The 20,372-nt window shown below is 63.6% G+C and overlaps 1 protein-coding gene across 9 annotated transcripts in view; it reads left to right on the top strand.

The window, feature by feature from the left end:
- The first annotated feature begins 571 nt into the window (after nucleotides 1-571).
- The window catches only part of NFATC1 (nuclear factor of activated T cells 1), a 92,994-nt gene continuing 73,193 nt past the window's right edge, over nucleotides 572-20,372 (top strand). For 2 of the 9 annotated variants that reach the window (XM_032309246.1, XM_032309248.1), the window contains exons 1-2: nucleotides 576-1,096; nucleotides 14,022-15,147. In XM_032309246.1, the coding sequence (XP_032165137.1) occupies nucleotides 970-1,096; nucleotides 14,022-15,147 (1,253 nt within the window). In that variant the 5' untranslated portion in view covers nucleotides 576-969. Of the gene's footprint in view, nucleotides 1,097-4,815; nucleotides 5,181-7,780; nucleotides 7,903-14,021; nucleotides 15,148-20,372 lie in introns of those variants that run through there. The other 7 variants (XM_032309241.1, XM_032309239.1, XM_032309244.1 and 4 more) reach the window with 7 other exon arrangements.

Genomic DNA, 20,372 nt, shown 5'->3' with positions numbered 1-20,372 from the left:
ACAATAACTCCACGTCCCGGGACCGCCGTGCAATCTGTTAGTAATTTAGCGGGACGGGAATTTCCTTTCTCGGGCCTGCCAGTGGAAGCACTTTTCCAAATTTCCACAGCGGGGGAAGCCTGCGCTTTTACATAATGACTTCAGCATGCCGGGCGCTCTCGGCCGCCCTCCTCTCCCGCTCCCTCCGCCCCTCATTAAAGCAGAGTGGAACTCCCTGAGGACCCGGGCCGGACCCCGGCGTCAGGGACGGTTCCTTCTCCGGGTGCTCCCGGCTCGCACCCCGTGCGCCCCTGCCCTCGGCGTGCGCCCCCGCCGACCCCCGTGCGCCCCTGCCCTCCGCGTGCGCCCCCGGTATCCCCCGTGCTCCCCTGCAGTCTCTGGTGCGCCCCCGGCGGCCCCGTGCGCCCCTGCCCGCCCCCCGTGCGCCCCGCGGGCCGGGCGATCAGCGGCCCGGCGCGGGGAGGGCAGGAGCGCGGCCACTGGTCCTCGGGCCCTGCGCCGGCTCGGGCGGGGGCGTGATGTCACGGCAGGGAGGGGGCGCGGGAGCGGCCGGGCCGGCGGGGAGGCGGGGGAGGTGTTTTCCAGCTTTAAAAAGGCAGGAGGCAGAGCGCGGCCCTGCGTCAGAGCGGGAGTTGGAGGACTCCGAACTCGCCGGCACACTCACCGCGCGGGATCCGGCGGCCGGGCGCGGGCACCGGGGCGCGGGCGCACACCTCCGAGCCCCCGCCACCCCGCCACCCCGCCACCCAGCCCGGGTCCCAGGGCCGCAGCCGGGCCCGCCACGCGCGCACACGCCCCTCAATGACATCTCTCCGGGGCGGGCGGCGCTGAGCCGGGCCGGCGCGCGTCCGCGGGGAAAGAGCTCTGCCTTCCCGGGAGACCGGCGCGGCGGCGGCGCCGAGCGCCCGCTCCTCCCGCCCCCCTCTCGCCCTTCCTGCTCCTCCCGCCGCCGCCGCCGCCGCCGCGTGGATGCCAAGTACCAGTGTCCCAGTCCCTTCCAAGTTTCCACTCGGGCCTCCGGCTGCAGTCTGCGGGAGCGGAGAAACTTTGGGGCCCGCGCCGCCCTCCGGCGGCACCATGAAGTCGGCGGAGGAAGGTAAGCCGGCGCGGCCAAGCCCCGCCGCGGGCCCCCCGCGCCCCCAGCCTCGCGCCCGCCGCCCGCGCCCCGCGGGGTCCCGGCCCGGGCGGGGCGAGCAGGCGCGGCCGGGGTCCGCCGCCGGGAGGGGCGCGGGCGGCGGGCGCGCGGCGCAGACCGGGAAGCGGTGTCCCCCTGGTGTTTCCCCGGAGCAGCCCTGGCTTCGCGCGCGCCGTCTTGCCAATAGGTGTCTCCTCTCGCCCAGCGCTGAGCGCAGCCTCGCGGCGAGTCCGCGGCAGAAGCTCAGCCCGGCGCGGGCGGGCCGGGCCGGGTTCGGGCCCCCACGACCACAAGAAGCGCGTTGCGTGAAGTGAGGTTTCCCTAGGAACGCAGCCGCGCCCGTTGCTTCCCTAGGGGGCCAAGGCCACCCTGCGGCTTCGGGGACCAGCCGCAGGACGTGAGGCGGGGGTCCGCGCCCCTTCCGAGCACCGCTGGTGGCAGAGCCTCTCCCCTGCCCTGCGCTCGCAGGACTAAAGGGCACCCGATGTGCCGTCGGGACACCCGGACAGAGCCCCTCATTCAAGCCATTGCGCAGCCCACCCACGGGAGCTCTAACCGTGGGAAGTGGTTCTGGACGGTGCGAAAAGGGACCTCCGGGTTTATAGTCAGGGAGCTGCCTAAGCGCGCGTCCAGAAGCCACTGGGCGTGGGGGCCTCACCCGATGCCCCGGCGCAGAATGGAGATCCTCCTGGGTGATCTCCCGCAGGTGTCTGGAAAGGGCCTCCAGAAGGGCCCCGGGCATCCTGCTTAAGGATCAGGATAGCAAGGGCGTCCTGGAAACTGCAAGACACCTTTCCAAATGCCCCTTCAGTGCTGGAGCGTTTTACGCAGACGATGTTCAGAACGCGGCCAGCTTGCCCCGGTGTAGCGAGGACTGCGTGCAGACGGCAGAAGGGCTTCTGAGAAGCAGCGCCTTCAGGCACCAGCCAGAGGCCCCGACCCGGCCAGAAGCGCTCTCCTCCAGGAAGGTCCTGGTCTCCAACCAGGAGGCACCCTAGGTGGTGCCCTCGGTAAAAGAGATCAGTTATTTTCTGTACCCGTGAAGGAAGAGGTGTGTTCCTCACCATTTCATCCCGGGTTAGGAAATATTTAAATGTAAGCATCAGGTAATATTTATGAGACAAGCTCTTGCTATTAGAAAAATTTCTAACAAATGTGCTAAGGTTTTGGTCGTAACTTCTTGGACACCTTTTTCAAAGTCTGCCCGCATGTGTTTTTTTAAAAATGCAGGCCTTTCAGAGTTTCATTTTCTTGACCTGAGCCGTCCGTGGTCCATCCTGCAGCGCTCTTTTCTTTTCTTTTCTTTTTTCAACAAGAACCCCCGTCTGCGGGGTGCTGGCGATTCTTCCTGTTTCCTGCTTCAGAAAGTGCATTTGAAAAGGGCCTTTGGGGAGGTAGCACCCCAGGGTGGTGGGGCCTCTAAACTGGGTGATCGCAGGGGTGTTCTAGAAGAGCTATAGCATTAGGCAACCAGAAAGTGCGATGGAGTCCTTCCCGGACCCAGGCCGTGGGGATGAGAGGCGGGGGGCTCCAGCGGCTGCCGGAGGACATGAGGGGTCCTCGCCAGGAGGCCGGAGGGAAGCACCAGCGGCCCCCGTGAGGAGCAGCTCGATGCCCCAGCACTTCCCTCTGGTCTAATGAGCCTCTGGGCTGAACCTCTTTAAGCCCTGTTGTTTCTGAAGGCCCCGTGCCTGTTTTTCCGCGTGGAGAATGCAGGGAAACGCTGGTAGCCGCCTACCCACCCACCCCGAGGTTGCTCCACACAGAACGCCCCCGGGCTCTCCGGGGCAGAACAAAGCGGCTCTGTTCTCTCCACACTTCACTTCGCCGCCTAGTTTCCTAATCCAGATTAGGAGAGGCCCCGGCCCGGCCCGGCGCTCGGCTCCATCACACCCAGGGCTGGAGCTCGGTGCGCCGCGAGCACGCGCAGCCGGAGAGGACACGCCAAGCTAAACATTTCCATCGGGACAGGAGTGTCTGCTGAATTGGCAAATAGCTCCAAACCGTGTACCAGTTGAAAGGCACGGCGGGGCGGGCGGAAGGGGGGGCGGTGTTGCTGGTAAGAGGCGTTTAGAAAACCGGCCTGTGCATCTGGCTACTTTGGTTGGGGATCCGAAACTAGGTGGGGGGCCGCTCAGCCTTGGGCAGAGTGGGGCTGAGTCCCTGTCCCTGTGGCCAGGTGGGAACTGGGGGGACACCTGTGCGTGCGGAAGCGTGAACCCCCTTTCTCTCGAACCTGGAACGGAAAGCTGTCGTCCACGCTGATCGTAAGGGCGGTTGCTTCCACGGACATTCTCGGTGGGTGTTAGAAGGCAGCTTTGGGGAAAACAACTGGAAAGAGAAAATGAAATGTTGCTTCTCGACAGAAACAGACTCCATTTGCCCAAAGGTCAGCAGAAAAAGTGAACGAAAGCACAACAACCCTCCAACGTACATCTCAAAGTGAGGACTATTATTAGAAGCAAAATCAGGCCAAAGTGAACCATAGTTTATCACTGGAGAAAAGCAGCCATTGCAAAGGGTCACGGGAGAGAAGCATGAGGGGGGGCACGTGATTTGCAGGTTATTTGCTTCTGGAAAAAGGCCCCCCCAGAGGGCCCGCAGGGCAGAAAGGAGGGCGTGTTGGTTAGCAGCGGGGCCGCAGGGATGGACATCCGTGCCACCCAGCCTTTCCCCGACTTGATGTCCCTTCCACGGGTGATTCTCCGTCTCCTGTGAAGTTCCCCTGCTGTACCAGATGCTGGTTGCCCGTGGCACCAAGACACTGGGGACAGTCAGCACACACAGCTGGGAGAAGGCACATCAGGCAAGAACGGTGCCCACCCAGGCCTTCAGCTTGTGCCTGCTGCGGCCGGGCTGCTGGGACTGAGCCCTGGGTCTGGATCCCGGTGCTCAGCCTTGGAGAGTTCTGCAGTGGCTGGCGGACGGTAGTTTAAGGAGTCAGGGGACTTCAGCCACGGTGTTCCAAGGAGGCCTCTGGGCAGGTGGGCGTCTGCGTTGTGGGAAGGCCCAGAGCTCAAAGGGCTGCTGTGGGGCAGCCTGTGCGGCATCAGCAGAGCCCCCCCCACACCAAGGGGAGCATCTCCAGCCCCGAGGGGGAAACTCCCATCTCCTTGGCACTTTCAGGGCATAGGGTTAGCTGTGGGAGCCGGGAAGTGGTACTGGAGGAGGGGCTGCTCCTTCCAAGTGTCAGAGCAGCTTAGAGAGCAAGTCCGGCTGTCGGGGAAGGCGCACTGGCCCCTGGCGGGAGGTGCATGTTGTCGACTCCGGCCGCAACCAGGACGCCCTCCCCTCACTCCACGAGAGGCCTGGCCCGTCCCGAGTTTGCCTTCTCCTTGGGCGGCGGCGTCTCCGCACCGATTCGGTGGCTCGGGGCAGCCGGCCCTTTCTCTGGGACTCAGTCTTGATCGTGGCGCCACTTGGGGTGTGCGGGGCGCGGACCGGGGTCCCACCCGCGGGCTCTCGGCCCCGCTCCCGCCCCCCCCGCGCCGCGGCACACGTGGACCCCCGGGCGCGGGCGGGGGGCGGGGGACACGAGCGAGCCGCGTGCGCCCGGGCTGCCCCCAGAGTTTATTTAAAACTCGGAAGCCGGCGGCCGGCGAGCGGCTTGTTTATGTCAACCCGGAAACAGCGGGGGGGCGGGGGCGGGGGAGGGGCGCGGGCGGGGGCGGGGGAGGGGCGCGGGCGGGAGTCACGTTACCCGGGGACGCGGGGCCCGGCGCCCGGCGCAGCCGAGCCGGGAGCGGCGCGACCACAGGTGCCCCCGGCCAGGGCCGCGACCCAGGCGCCGACCCGGACTCCGACCCGGGTCCACGCAGACCCGGGGCCGGTCCCTGACTAGGCCAGGACCCCGGCCCCGAACCCCAGACCCCGACCTGACCGGGCGGAGACCTTGACCCCAGACCCTGGACCCCGAGCCCCTGCGCGGGCCCCAGCGTCGACCCCGCCGGTCCCAACATGACGGGGCTGGAGGAGGACCAGGAGTTCGACTTCGATTTCCTTTTCGAGTTTAACCAGAGCGACGAAGGTCCCGCCGCCGCCCCAGGTGGGTCCGCGCGGGCCGGGAAGGGCATGGGGCGCGGACAAGGGGCGCGGGGCCCTCCGGGTGCTGTGTTTGAGGACGCAGGGCCGGAGGTGTGTGCCCCGAGGGTGCAGGCCCCAGGGGGTGCAGGGTCCCCCAGGGTGGACTCCGGAGGTGCAGGGGTGGGGCGGGCAGGACCCTGGGGGTGGAGGATGGAGGGGGCGGGTGGCGCCAGGTGTGGAGGTGCAGGCTCCGGCCTGGGATGCAGGGGTGGGGGTGAGGGTCCGCATTGCAGGATCTGGGGTGCAGGGGCATGGGGGGGTCAGCGGTTGGTGTGCAGGGGCCTGAGGTACAGGGGTGCAGAGTTCTGAGGTGCAGGCCCCCTGGAGGCATGCAGGGGTCTGGGCCTGGGGGTACAGGAAAGAGACTGAAGTCAGGAGTGGCTGGCTTGGGGGGGTGCCCTGCCCCCAGGGCGCTGGAGAACTAAACGGGGTAGGGCATAGAAGGGAGTCGTGGGTGGGGGGAAAGGCCAGCGCGCAGGCGTGTTGCTCAGCAGCCCATAGTGCGGACTCCGGGCGCCAGAGAGGCCAGGCCCCCCGCCTGTGGGTCACGAGTGTGTGGGGTCTGTCCAGTGGTCCTGCTGGAGGGGTGTCTCCCCCAGGGTGCTGGTGTGCTGCTGACGCCACGGGACACAAATGTCCAAGGCCCTGGACTTGGACGCTGTCGAGGGACAGGTGGTGAGCAGCCACTGCCAGAGGGCAGGGGGCCATGGAGCCCCTCCAGACCTGTCCCTGAGCACCCTCCCACCCCTGGCCCCTCCCAGAAGCCGCAAGTGGAACCAGCCTTCAGGGGCTCAGAGCCTTTGTCTCTTTCATTTTCTTTTCTCTGCAGAAATAACGGTTTCAGTTAAACAAGTCAATGAAACCCGCGGCCTTTGGAGTGGGTGCTCTTGAATACGGTTATGAGCCACTGAGTAACCCCAGCCAGCTGGGGGTGGCCTCGGGTGCCTGCGAGGGTGGGTCCTGGTGGGGGCGCCCCTGGCGCCGGCCCCCCCGCCTCTCCTTTCTGTCCTGCCCCGTGGCGGGGAGGGTCAGATGATTGTAGAATGTTTTCCGTGTCGCTCACCACCCTTTTTTCAAACCTGTAACATCCGGTTCGTTTACAAAAAATAAAGGTTCCGACCAGGCAGAGGCTGCCCGGGCTTCGCTGTCCGTACCCCCACTTCAGCAGCTGTGGGTATCCAGGCCTTGGGGCGCGGCAGGAGCCCAGGCAGTTGTCTGGAACTGGTCGGGATGGAAGTAGAGAGACGGTCCTGGAGGCCTTCTCGCTGCCCTGCCTGGGTCCCCGCCCCCCGGTGCTGCTCCCCAGGAGCCGTCCAAAGCTCTTCCTCCCCTCCTCTTAGCCAGAAGCCGGTGTCTGTCGTGAGAGGGACAAGGTGAGGTGTGGGCCGTGCTTGGGACCTCCATAGGCTGTGACAACTGTCTGAACGGGTCTCCCTCTGCCATCCTGGACCCTGTGGCTTTTGGGGACCGTTCCCATGTCCTCAGGGTTGTTGCCGTGTGAGAAGGCTGCCTTGTACAGGGCACAGGCTCTCTATGGCTTCTGTGACTGGGGACTCCCAGAGCTGGGGAGGCCCCACGGCCTCCTTTTGCCTTCCAGAATGTCTGCTCTGAGCCAGTAACTGACGGTGAGCCGGTGACACTCTCAAGGCTGCTTTTAAGCATCTTGGCAAAATCGGTGCCTCAGCCCCAGGCTCCCCGGGGAGCACAGTCCAGTGAGCGCCTCCTGCAGGAAGTCCTCCAGGGTGTGGGCATCTGGGGCCTGGCATTCACCAGGCTGTGGGGAAGGGAGGGCTGCGGCAGCTTGGAGGCTGGGCAGAGGCCGCCAGGCAGAGAGAGAAAGGCCTCTTTCCCTTTGTCATGTGTTAGAACTTGCTAGAAAACATTCATTTTTTTAACATATCTTTGTGAGAGATATTTGTGTTTTCTTCCTTCATTTGAATAAGATTATTTTCTCAGAGCAGTTTTAGCTTCACAGCAGAATAGAGAGGAAGATAGAGCACTCCCCCCACCCCCTGCCCCGACATTTAACACCGCCCAGAGTGGGGCACCTGTGGACCTCCAGGGACACGTCGTTTTCACCCGCGGCCCATGGTGGACACTCGGGCTCACTGGGTGCTGCGCGTGCGTGCGGGCTTTCCCGAGTGCACGAGGTCACGCGTGCCCCGTAACTCTGCGGACGGCCCTGGAGACCGTCCGTGCTCGGCCCGCGCGGCCCCCCTTCCCCTCCAGCTCCCGGCCACCACGGGTCCCCACGGACTCCATGGCTCCGTCTTCCCCACAACGTCTTAGAGCTGGAGTCCTGGAGGACGTCGCCTCGTCAGACCGGTCCCTGCACTTAGGCTACGCGTGCAAGCTTTCGGTGGCTGGCACTCGTTTCTGCTCGGTGCCGAGCGACACCCCGTCGTCTGGGTGGAGCCCCGTGCGTGACCCCCGCCTTCCGAGGGACCTGTGGGGTGCTTCCGGGGTCTGGCAATTATTGTTAATTACCAGTTTTTGTTTGTTTTTTAATTATAATATTGTAATTAGTAAATATTACGTTAGTTATCCCACTGCTCTATTAAATTGTTACGTTACCTTCTCCAGCCCATAACGGAAGGTAGCAACGGCGTCCCCACATTTCTGGAATGAGCCTGAATAGAAGTAAGGGAACACGTGACTCGCACGGAGTCAGGCCATGAAGCAAGGTGGCAGCACGGCCTTACGGGTTCCAGCACGCACGGGGACAGGCACTCTGTCCAGGGCCATGGGCGTCTGTCACGTCCCAATGCCCCCGGGGAGGCGGTGGGGGGGCTCCTGTCACTCCCGCCAGCGTCACAGGGCCGTGTCGTTGCTGCTGCCTCAGAGCCGGGCAGGCGGGTAGTGGCCGCTGTCGTTGCTGCTGCCTCAGAGCAGAGCCGGGCAGGCGGGTAGTGGCCGCTCCCGGAGAGAAAGGAGAGTTTTCACAGCTCTCCCGCCCGCCCGAGCATTGTTTGCACTCCCAGGGCTGCCTCGTGTGCCCGAGGCCACCGGCCCAGCCCCCCACGGGCAGAAGGCGGGCTGGGCAGAGGGCGTCCCTCTCTGTGGGGGGGGGGGCTGGACGAGGAGGTCCGTCCCTTCGGTCTCAGGAAATAGCGCTCTTGGCTGTGCGCTGGGAGGCGGGTGTGGCCCTGCTTCCCACCCGGGCTCCCCTGGTCTAAGTTATTTTGGCCCCAGAGCTGCCGGCGCTGTCACCCTGGCAACTCGGGAGGAAGTCGGCCAGGCCTCTGGGCCCGAGCTGGAGCATTCCCCGGCGGCCGAGGAGGCAGGTCTGCAGCCGGGCACCGGGCGGACCCCTAAGCTCGTGCGGAAGGGGGATGTCCCTGGAGGGCCCCGTGTCCCTGAGTCCCTGCTCCGCAGCTTGTGGGCGACGGGAGGTCACCCGGGGTCTCCGGTGCTCCTAGGGTGCGGGCCCTGCGTCCACGCAGCGGTCTCGTGGGGCTCCCTCTGCTTGCGGGACGGCTGTCCACTCGAGTCCTGTGGGCCGCGCGGCCTTCACAGTTTCTTGCAGACGTCCCCTCCGCCCCACGGTTGTTTGTAGGACGTTTTCATTCTGTATCTTTAGCAAAGGAACATTGTAGCTGATAAAGGACTTGGATGTTTTTTAGTTTCTTAAAAGCAGGGAGTGAGAAGCTGGAGGCCCGAGTAGAAAGATCCGTGCAGGCGTCGTCAGGGCCCCCTGCGAGCCACAGGGTGCGGGGGGCACGGGGGGCGCGTCATCAGGGCCCCCCTGCCGGCCGCGAGGTGTGCGGGGCACGGGGGGGGGATGCTGCAGCACACCCCACGAGGCGTGGGCTGCAGGGGCACCGGGCTGGACGCAGGACCTGACAGAGGGCGAGGTGGGCTTGTTTCTGGAACACACAGGAGCATGTGCTGCTGGGATGAGCCGTTCTCCTGGCCCACATGCTCCTTCTCCTGGTGGGTTGGTGACACCCGTGGGTTCCTGCATGTCCCCCACGACCACCTGGGCCGCTGACCCGCGTCTCCCGGCTGTGGAGTGTGGACAGCGCCCAGAGGCAGGCGGTGGGCAGGAGTGGGTTTCGGTTTGGTGGCGTTTTGTTTCCACAGCCTAGCAGCTTCTCTGCCCGGCATTGTGTCCCGGGTTCGACCCCAGCAGATGCTGGGCCGGGGCGTCCTGGTCTGTGGGAGACGAGGGGAGCCTGGGCCACTGCGTCTGCCTGTCGCCCTGGGCCCGCAGGGGGCCGGTGTGGGCGCAGATGCTGTTGCCTTCGGTAGGAAGGACATGCGAAATGACAACATTGTCGGGTTCTGAAGTCAATCCTTTCTCACAGTGAGACCAAACCCTTCTGACAACCGGTGCACTGGCTGAGCAGTGGGCCAGCCCGAGTGTGGTACGCGTCCTCCGCCCACCGTGGTGTCCCTCCTCATGTCCCCAGAGAACCTTGCCCAGGGCTTTGCGGCTGCAGGGCGGACATGTGAGAACCAGGAGGCAGGTCTGTCTTCAGAGGGTGAGCCGCGCTTTCGTTCCCGGCTGGCGCTGTAAAGCCTCTGACCGGGCTCTCCGGGACGCTTGCTTGACCCGGGCTGGTTTCTCCCGCGCTCACCTGCGCAGTCATTTCACGGACGGTCCTTGGCCCAAGCCAGGTTCTGAACACGAGGCAGAAAGCGACCCTAATGGGAGCTTTAGTGGGTCTTGATGGGACCTGAATCAGCCTGAATATTGTGGGATTGTTAAGAAAGTTGCTGGAAATATCTTCATTGCCGGTAAATGTAGTCCTTTGAAGAGTGAAACAGTTGGGATTTGAGGAAAGCGGGCGGGAGAGGGGAGTGCGGGGCAGGCAGAGCCGCACCCAGGGCCCGGGGGGTGAGCTGGCACCTCCCCCGGCTTATGAGTTGGTTCTAGAAGAGGGACCTTTCTTACCCAGCAGCCCCCAACTCTCTGAGCATTCGTAATGAACCTCAGGCACTGAAGCCTTCCATTTTGTAATTTGTTTAATTAAGGAAAAGTCACGCTTTAGGTGACTCTCTTTTTTAAAATAAAAGATTTATGTTTTTTCTTTTCTCATTGACTAATGGTTACTGACAGACTGGGTTACCTGAAGGCCCTCTTAGGGTATTCTGGGAGTTGGGGGGGCCATTCCTGTGCTACAGCCCTTGTCTTCCGGACCCTAAGAGGAGACGGCTCACACACATGCCGGGCAGACCCACCTCACTCTGCTGTTTCTCCAGAACCCCAAGTCCCCCCGCCCCGCGCCCTGGGCGGTTCAAGCCTCGAGCTCCAGGCGTCCAGGAGCAGGGGCTGAGTCCGACAGGCTGGTGAGGAGGCCCCCAGACCTGCTCTGCTGATGGTAGATTTGTTTTTTAAATCTTGGGATCACCTTCCTGCCAACAAAGTTAGTGCACTCTCTTTCTCTTTCTCTTCTAAGTTAATTTTTTAACTAGTCTTTACTCCCAGTGTGGGCTCAGAATCACAGTCCCGAGGTCAGTGTTGCACACCCTTCCAGCTGGGCCAGCGAGGCGCCCGTCTCTAAAATAAATTGCAGACGCACATAGCACTGTTTTCACTGGGGCAGGAAATGCAGGGCCTGGTCCATGAAACCTCCTTGGAGGCCCAGACAAGCTGGTAGCGTCTGGGGGCTGGGGAGGCCCGGGAGCCCATCACAGGGGCCTCACAGATTCCACACGGGCGTGGCTTCATGACACACGTTTGTCGTCACGAACATGACGTCTAGAACTCTCTGCCACCCTCGCGCCGCACGCTCTGCCCGCCTGTACTTGCGGGTTTCTCTCTAACAGGAGACGCGTTCTTCCCGGGTGCCAGGTCCTCACCCCCACGCAGGGACGAGCGCTCGAACACGGGCCCACAGGAAGCGTGTGCACACCAGCCGGGGCGGGCCAGGGCCTGGGGGCCTCCTCTGTCTGGGAGGGTCTGGCAGGGTTTTCCCTGTGGTTGGGATGGTGGCACCTGGAGGTCAGAGGTGCTCAGGGAGCAGGCCGGGGGCCACTCCCAGCTGCTGCTCGGAGACCTCCGGGAAGGCACAGCCCCTTGTGCCTGTGGCTCCTCGGGCGCCCCCCGCCGTCATCCACCCCAACAGCCAAAGGGGAGCCGACAGCGCGGCAGGGTGGCACCGCGGTTCTCTCTGGGTGGAGCCCAGAAAGTGCGCGTGGCCAGCCCAGAGGAGGGGCGGCCCGGTGGTGCGTCGGGGGCAGACACAGAGCAGGAGGGGCTGGGTAGGACCAGCATGCTCCCAGGTGCCGGGGACAGGTGACGGCCACAAAGGGGTGTGTGTCCGGCCTGTGCCGGCATGTAGTCGAGGTGTCCCGGCACATGCGGTGTCCCAGAGGGCAGGAGTCTGTGCCGGTCATGAGCCAGATGCCAGGACGGAGGGGGACACGGTGCCTGTAACTCAGGCTCAACTGCATGTCGGACATTGTAAAGTTACTGTGGACATCTACGTCCTGAGACCCTGCCCTATAAGTGTGTAAAACGAACTCACACTGGCTTTACTAACACCATCAGTGTCGGTCCCTCGGTGAGCTCGGTTGTCAGCTTGGCCTGTGGCTCCTGCGCCGCGGACTGTGGACGCCTGCGGGTGTGTGTGAGCCGGGCCCGGACGCACGTGTGTGCCTGTGCGCAAACGCAGCGTGCGGAGATGCGCTTGGGTGTGGAAGTGCGTTGTGTCTGGTACAGGCAAAGCTGTGCAGGACGCGCTCACGCGGGAAAGGAGCCGCCTGGTGGACGGAGTCTCCCCGACGGCTTCACGGAGGGAGCGCTGCCTGGCGTTCACACCCCTGCGCTCCTGACGGGTCCTGTGTGCCGGGCAGACCGTCCGTGGACCAGCCTGCCTTCTACGGGGCTGGCCCCCCGCGCCCCCCCTCTGCCAGGGCCCTCTGGGTCCTCCTGGACGAAACCCCACCAGGCCACTGGGCCGCAGTCTGGCAGGTGTGGTGTGGAAGGCCACGCGCCCTGGTGATGCCTGTGGCCCCCAGGCCACCTCTTCCTGAGGAACGTTCTCTGCGAAGCACCTTTCCTGGGTTTTTACCTCCTTGTTTGATTTTTGCAAGGACTGTCGTTTTAAACTTCAGGTGGCGGTGTTTGTGTTGGGGCCGCCACAACCCGGCAAACATGGGGCAGGGTCTCAGGAAGGCGGCCCCGGGGCCAGTGCGGGAGGCCCGGCGTGCCGCCTCCCACGCCGGGGAAGCGAGGGCCCGGGCCTTCTCTCACGCCCCGTGTCAGGGACCCTGCGCGCCCTGCGGTCAGTGGGAGCAGAGGGGGGACCGCGACGGGAGGTGGGCAGCTCGCGGCTGGGTGTGTGAGCGTGCGGTCTCGTCCAGGCACAGTGGTCCTGACGGGACCCCGTTTGGTCCCAGGAAGCTTCTGGTCTGCTCCCTCTTCCTGAGCAGGGCTCTCCCCGCAGGGCATTTTGGCAGGGACCCTGGTATCTGGTATCTGGTGCCCTCTTGGCAAGGGGGCGGGCCTGTGTGCACTCCCCGGGCCACCTGTGAGGGGCCTGGAGGAGGAAAGGCCATTTAGGGAATAGCAAACAGGTTTCCCTGGGGTCTTTCCGAGCAACAGAAGCAAGAACTTCTTGATAGCAGGGACGGTGAGAGGCTGGTTGCCACAGGGAGTGGCCAGGCTCCTCCTGGAAAGAAGTAACAGGAGATGTAGACGCCCCTCCGTTCGGGGCAGACTGTTTCTGTCTGTCCACGGTGCGGTTTGGACCTGTTCTCCCAGACCCTTGATGTCCCGCGGTTGGTCCCTCGTGAGTCTCTGCTCCCCAGCCCCACAGAAGGGGGCCCTGCCCAGAACCGCGTGCCTTCAGGGATGAGTGCTAACCCAGGCCCGTGTCCGGTTTCCTGGGCGCTTCCATTATTTAGAGGCTTGGAACGCTCCCCTCTAGGTGCACGGTAACCAGGTACAAGATGTCATAAAATGTCTTTTCAAATAGGAAATCCAGAAATGTGGTTTTTCTGTTAAAAATTACTAATTACACTAGTAATGATTTTCAAAATATAGTGTATTGAGGTTATAATTAATACATAATGATTCTTCAATCTAGCTGTGCATCAATGTCCTCTGCTTTTTTTACTTTAAACACGGGATTTTAGGCCACGAGCTGCCGTCAGAATTTACGCGGGAGAGATCTGGGCATCTGTATTGCTTCCTGATCCCTGGGCGGTCTCTATGGCTACTGGTTAAGGCACCTTGACGGTGATTAGCTTGTTAAGTCTCTTCAAATGTTCAGGTTCCTGTAGCTAAAACCCACCCAGCCACCACCCACCCATCCGTCTGTTTAACATATGGGGACGTTTTCTGTGCCAGGCACGGTCTTAGGCTCCAGAGACAGCCAGGAAGCAAAGAGGACCAGAGCAGGCAGAGGTTCCCGCCCGCACGGAACTCGCCCTCTGGTGAAGGGGTCGATTGAGACGACGCTGGGTGTTGAGGAAGACGGGGCCAGCAGGACGCCGCGGGCTGTGGGTTGGGGACCGAAACCTGGGAGGTGGCCGGGGAAGGCAGCTTCCGGAGAGGGAAGAAGGAGGGGCGGCCCTGTAAAGGCAGGGCCCGTGGGCCGAGGGAAGCCGGCAGAAGCCTGAGGGTGCTGGGAAGGGCCGTGGGTGCCCTTGTGCTGGAGAGCAGAGAAGGGAGGAGGGGTCTGGGCCTCGTGGGCCAGGAGGAGCCTTCGGAGCAGCGCGAGCTGAGTGGCGCTCACCGCTGTGTCCTGGGGTACAGCCCCGGGCCTGTGCGGTGCCGACAGGCTCGCCAGGCTGTGGGCGTGTTTTCTGATGACCGGCCCCTCACGCCGTCTCTTCTCTGTCCCCTTTCTAGAGCACTATAGCTATGCCTCCCCTGGCGTCAGCTCCGCTCTGCTTCCCGGCTCGGCTCAGCCCTCGCTGCCGGCTCCAGGCCACGACCTGCAGATCTCGGCCCCGGGCGTGCCGGCCACCGCGGCCGGTCAGCCCCCGGGCTATGGGGGCGCCGTGGACGGCGGGCCCTCGAGCTACTTCCTCTCCTCCGGCCACGTCCGGCCCAACGGGGCCCCCGCCCTGGAGAGCCCCCGCATCGAGATCACGTCGTGCATGGGGCTGCACCACGGCAGCAGCCAGTGTTTCCGCGGCGTGGAGGTGGAAGACGTCCTTCCCGGCCCCACGCGGCTTCCCTCCACGGCCACCCTGAGTCTGCCCAACCTGGAGGCCTACCGGGACCCCTCCTGCCTGAGCCCCGCCAGCAGCCTGTCCTCCCGCAGCTGCAACTCCGAGGCCTCGTCCTACGAGTCCAACTTCTCGTACCCCTACGCGTCCCCACAGACGTCCCCGTGGCAGTCGCCCTGTGTGTCCCCCAAGACCACGGACCCCGAGGAGGGCTTCCCCCGCGGCCTGGGGGCCTGCGGCTTGCTCGGCTCCCCCCGGCACTCACCCTCCAGCTCGCCCCGCACGAGCGTCACGGAGGAGAGCTGGCTGGGGGCCCGCACGAGCATCACGGAGGAGAGCTGGCTGGGGGCCCGCACGTCCCGGCCCTCGTCCCCCTCCAACAAGAGGAAGTACGGCCTCACCGGCCGGCGGCCGTCCTCGCCGCACCCGTCGCCCACGCCGTCCCCGCGCAGCTCGCCGCGGGTCAGCGTCACCGACGACACGTGGCTGGGCAACAGCACCCAGTACACCAGCTCGGCCATCGTGGCCGCCATCAACGCTCTCAGCACCGACGGCAGCCTGGAGCTGGACGGCGTCCCCGTGAAGGCGCGCAAGACCACCCCGGACCACTGTCCCTCGGTGGCGCTCAAGGTGGAGCCGGCGGGCGAGGACCTGGGGACCACGCCGCCCACGGCCGAGTTCCTGCCCGAGGAGTTCCCGTCCGTCCAGCACGTCCGGAAGGGCGCCTTCTGTGACCAGTACCTGTCGGTGCCGCAGCACCCCTACCAGTGGGCCCGGCCCCGGTCCCCGACAGCCTACGGCAGGTGAGCGCGGCCGGTTTCTCGGGTCCGGGGGCGGGGGTCCGGGGGCAGGCCTCGCCGGCTCTGGCTGTGGAGACGCCGTCTGTCCCCGCGGGCGCCCGGCGCCCCACCACCGGCCTGTGTCTGCGTCCAAGCCCCCTTCCCACGAGGACCCCCGGAAGGCCTCGTCCTCACAGAATAGCCTCCTTCAAGGTCCCAGGCCCTCCTCAGGCCGTGTTCCCAGGGCGGGGGGTTGGGCTGCATGGGAGAATCCCGGTGGGGACAGGCCTGTCCCCAGCAGAGACCGGCCGCCGTGCACTCGCTGTTTCGAGTTGTTTTTTCTTTCACTAAAACCAAATGACGCTTTCCTGCTTGTGTGTCGGCCTCGGCCGCACCCGCTTCCTCCAGATGGGGCTCGGCTCGGCGGCTCCCCAGAGCGGCAGGGCCCGCTCCCCGCAGCCGGCAGCACCACACGGTGCCGGGTCCCAGGAGACAGGCGCCCGCTCCCTGGCAGTCTGGCAACGAGATGCTCAGCGGTGCTCCCAGCGCAGCCGCCCAGGTTGTTGACTTTCTTCCTGGCGGTGAGCAGGCGGCCGTCCCTCCGCTGGGCCCACTCACTCGGCCGCCGTTTTTATTTTTAACTAAACCGCTTTCCCGACAGGTGGACCGCTAATGACCCCTGGCAGAATGCTTTCTGCTCTGGGATTTTTATCAGGCACGAACGCGCGCCTCACTCGCGGGTGTGCCCCCCTCCCCGGGAAGCACAGCTGCTCGCGTGGGGCCCGGCATCCTGGGCTCCGCCGTCGTGTTCCCCGTCGCTCTTCTGCTGGAGGGCCTTCTGGAAGCAGTTCCGGGGAGAGGGACCCGCGGGTTCAAGCAGCGCGCACCCTGCAGTGAGGAAGGCCAGCCAGCAGAGTGACGCGGTTGTGCGTGTGGGTGGCTCTGCTGAGAGCCGTGTCGAGGCAAGGGCCTGGGACCCGGCTGCGGCTGCAAGGGGGTCATTGAGCTGTAGGTTCCGGGCAAGCCCAGCTGCACCTTCTGAAAGTCTGTGGCAAAACCCCAGCAGGACACAGACAGTCCCTAGGACACTGAGACGGTCAGTGCCTCCTTTCTAGTGGCGTGTGGTGTAGACGAGGCGCCAGTCAACACAAAACGAGAAGGCATGCCCCTGATTTCTCCTGACTGGTGTTAGATGTGTCCACGTTTCTATCCCAACGTGGGCACAGGTCTCATCGAACAAGCGTATCTCGGCACCGGGCTTTAATGCACGACATGGGAATTTTTAAAAACCTGTTTGGAGGCACTTAAAAAAATTTAAGGACAGGTTATGCCCACTGTATTCTCTCTATAATTATTAAGTAAAAATAAGATTATTTCGAAGCTAACTAGCTCGACACCAGGCTCGCACGGTGCGGTTCACCACCGCCTGCATTTTCATGGACCTTGAAGGCCACAGTCTCATGACTCTGGGGCCCTCTCTAGACCCTGCGGTCAGGACTGCAGGTGGTCTGGTCTCCAAGGCACAGGGCCGTGTGGCCGTGTCGCTCAGCTCCGTGTGTCGGTCTGTGCTCGGGCTGTGGTCACAGCGCCACTGGCCAGCGGCTTCACAACACACGTTGGTTTTCTGGGGTCAGAGGTTCGGGCGCCAGCGGGGAGCAGCTCTTTCTGAGGCTCAGACGGCTACGCCTCTTCTGTGCTCATGTCTGTGCCCACATGTCGCCAGTTTATGAGGACGCCAGCCACTGGACCAGGACCCACCCAGTGACCGCACAGGAATGTGACCTGTGTCCAAACACGACCACGTTCTGAGGTCCCGGGGTGAGGACCCTGAGGCCTGAGTCTTGGGGGACGGAGTTCGGCCCAGAACGGCCGGCATCGCGTCTGCTTGAGGACGGCAGGGTGCCTCTGACCGCGGCCCGCTGCCTGCTCTCCGGAGGCTCACTGGGCCGGGGGCGTCTGCGGGGATCGGGGCTCCGGGCAGGTCACCATGGGTGCGGACCTGCCGAGTCTGACTGCGCAGTCGGGACACACGCCGCCGCCCTTGTGTTCGGACCTCCAGCAGGGATCGCATGGTCCCCGGGGGCAGATGCTCCGTGGTGGGGTCAGGTGGGGGGAGCGGGCGCCCGACATTCCCATGAGCTCAGCCAACAAACAAAACCCGTGGAGGCCCCCAGCTCCCCTCAGGAGGTGGGAAGCTAACCTTTCCCCCTGTTTTGGTTCCACATGGAAATGTGTTTCCTGGTCCCTGTTCTGTTGCCGCAGGTCCTGTCAGCTGGCGCCCCGGGGCAGCTGGGGCCAGGGTCAAACAAGAGGTCAGGGCGTTGTCCCCACAGGCGAGGGTGGCCCGGCCAGACTTCCTGTCACACTCCCGCCCGCTCTGAGGAGGTCAGCAGGGTCTCCCCTGTGCAGCCCCAGGGCCGCGTTTTGCACGGTTCTAGAATCTGGAACGGAGGATTTGCCACCCGTCTGCCTTTCCTGTCACTGCGTGTGGCTTTAACTCTGTCCTGCCAGGAAAAGGAGCTTTTTAATGAAAAGTGTGCTGCACTAGCCTTTCCCAAGGACTTTGGGTGCTTTGGGGTCTTTTACCTGGCTGGGGGGTTTCTTTCTCCAAACAGCCGTTATGGTGACCCCCCCACCCCCCTGCAGAGCGTTCTGATAGGCCCGCAGCAGTCAAAGACGACCCTTCCTCCTGCTTTTGATAAAGTTATGTTATGTCGGTGAAGCTAGCAATAGTATTTGACATAACTTCGTAGTTTTATAGTTTAAATTTCTTGTAGAGTTTAACAGAATGACATATCTGTTCTTAAAACTTGGGACAGGCACAGAAATCGCAATGACCTGCTAGAGTCCCCCCACCCCCCGAAAACCCAGAATTGTAAGCTGTTTTAAGTTCGTTCAGAGGAGAGGGTCTCTGGGATGAGGTTGCCAGTGGGAACAACCAGCTTCACAGGTCAGCCTTGATGCCCCTGCTGGGGCCGCTGGTGTGTGTGCAGAGGCCGGGGGGTGCTGGAGAGAACCATGTGTGCAGAGGTGGGGGCTGGGGAGAACCACGTGTGCAGGGCGGGGCTGGGGAGGGCCGCGTGTGCACCGCTTGCCACGGAAGGCGTGATGTGAGAGGTCTGAGCTCTGAGCAGCTTTTCAGAGCCTTGGGCGACGTTAGTCTTGGGAGGAACTTCTTTCTGGTTTCTCAGAGTTCACGGCTGACGCCCTGAGAAGTTTCCTTGCGGTGAGTCCTGACTCCCAGCTTGAGATGAGCCTGGGGTCTGCATCCGGTTCGTGGACGCCAGCCACGGGTGGGAGGCTGGGGAGCGTCTGCCCGACCTCTCCGGGGCCTTTCCCAGGATGTGGCCCTTCCTTCTGCTTTTTTTTTTTTTTAATTTTATTTATTTATTTGACAGAGATCACAAGTAGGCAGAGAGGCAGGCAGAGAGAGAGAGAGGAAGAAGCAGGCTCCCTGCTGAGCAGAGAGCCCGATGCGGGACTCGGTCCCAGGACCCTGGGATCATGACCTGAGCTGAAGGCAGAGTGAGCCACCCAGGCGCCCCCCTTCCTTCTGCTCTTGATGGGATGTCGCGAGTGTGTGTTCATGGCACAAGAGGAGAGAGGAACTCACGAACTCGTGTGCTCCTGGAGCGGAGAAATAGTTTGGATCTTTATGGCTCCCCGGTTGGATTTTGAAGTCAAACCACTGAGACGTGAGCCGCCGGTGGTTCTGCAGAAACTCGGAGCACGGGAGGTGCCGCTGTCCGTCTGACCCACGCCCGTCCTCGTCCTGCTCTGTCCGTCCTGCGCACGGGAGGCCGGGCTGTGCTCGGCGTCCCACGTCCCTGGGGCGTCACGTGTGCCCCACACCGAGGTTTCGCAGACCGTGAGGAGACCTGGCTGGGAGGGAGGAGCCGGAGACGCTGTCCCTGACCACAGACAAGTCAGAAATCATTTCTGCTCTGAGGAAAGTGTGTGTGAGGGGTCGTGCACCCCCACCCCCACCGCGTGTGCGCTGCCGAGCGTCGGCCCCGGGGGTCACACCGAGTCGGGAGACGGACTGTCCTTGTTGCAGACCAGACCTGCCACGCGAAGTGGGGGACTTGCTTGCCCGTGTTTCTTGGGTGTTTACACGGAGCGCGTTTACAGATCGTGCCGGGGTTTGCTCGTCTATAAATTGTTCTGAGCCGTCGTCTGGGAGCTGGGGTTCGAGTCACAGGATTGGGCTGGTTTTCAGTAAAGAAAGCAACTTGCCTCAGGTCCACCTTCTCACGTGGCAGGTGTGGGGTCCGCATGCCGCCCTCACATGGGCTGCTGGGACAGGTGTCCTGAGAGGGTGTGTGCCCCGAGCCCCGCCTGTCCCGGTGTGTTTGGCTCAGTGCTGCAAGGGCCCGGGCATCCGGGTGCCTCTCCACCCCACTGGGGGCGGCACTGACTCCCTCCAGCCCCAGAGCAGCTTCCCCTCGGGAGCGCAGAAGCACGCGCAGAGCTGAGAAGCGTGGAACTGTGCACAGCCTTTCCCGCCCTTGGGGTCAGGGAGGCTCGGGGGCTCTGCAGCTCTGTCCAATGGTGGCTTTGCAGGCCGCCGAGGCAGATGGTCCAGCTACTCTCCAGGGCTTGTAAGTCGAAGCGGGCTGTGGCCAGAGCCTGTGACCGGTCAGTAGGATAACACGGGGTGTGGTCATGTGCAGAGGGGCTGCACGCTGCTGGAAAATGCCGGTTTTCTCCTGGCTTCACTGTCCACGGTGACTATGGCTGTCCGTGGGGCAGGTTTGCTGCGACCGGTGCGCTGCTCCCAGCTCAGAGCCCTGCGGCGCTGTCAGGGGTGAGCACCAGGGCCTGAGAGCCTCGCATGTCCCTCCCCAGGGGCCTCGATGTGGGGGCCAAGGAGCTAGGTGCCAGGGAAGGCAGCGTGTTCCTCGAGGGGGAGGAGCTCGATGGCCAGCACAGGCCCCAAGCCCCGCAGTCTCAGAGCCCAGCATCCAAGCCATCTGGGCTGTGCCGTGTGTGCCCTGTTGGAGCGGAGGGGACCGAGTGACCGGAGCATTACCGGGCCGCTGTCTTGGAGCCGCTCTGCAGGCTTTACGCCTCCTTCGCGCCCCGTCCTGCGGGAACTTGCAGATTCCAGATTTCTCGGCTTCTGCAAGCAATCTGGAGGGTGCCATCTGCCAAAGGGTACTGGCAGCGCTCGCAGCCCGGGGGGACGGTTGGGGGCACGCAGGCATCTGCCCCGGGAGCTGAGGGCTGTGGCACATCACAGGGACGGC

Source organism: Mustela erminea, chromosome 13 (assembly GCF_009829155.1).
Source record: "Mustela erminea isolate mMusErm1 chromosome 13, mMusErm1.Pri, whole genome shotgun sequence".
NCBI lineage: Eukaryota > Metazoa > Chordata > Mammalia > Carnivora > Mustelidae > Mustela > Mustela erminea.
The sequence above is the reverse complement of the archived record's forward strand: the minus strand, read 5'-3'. Positions and strand labels throughout refer to the sequence as shown.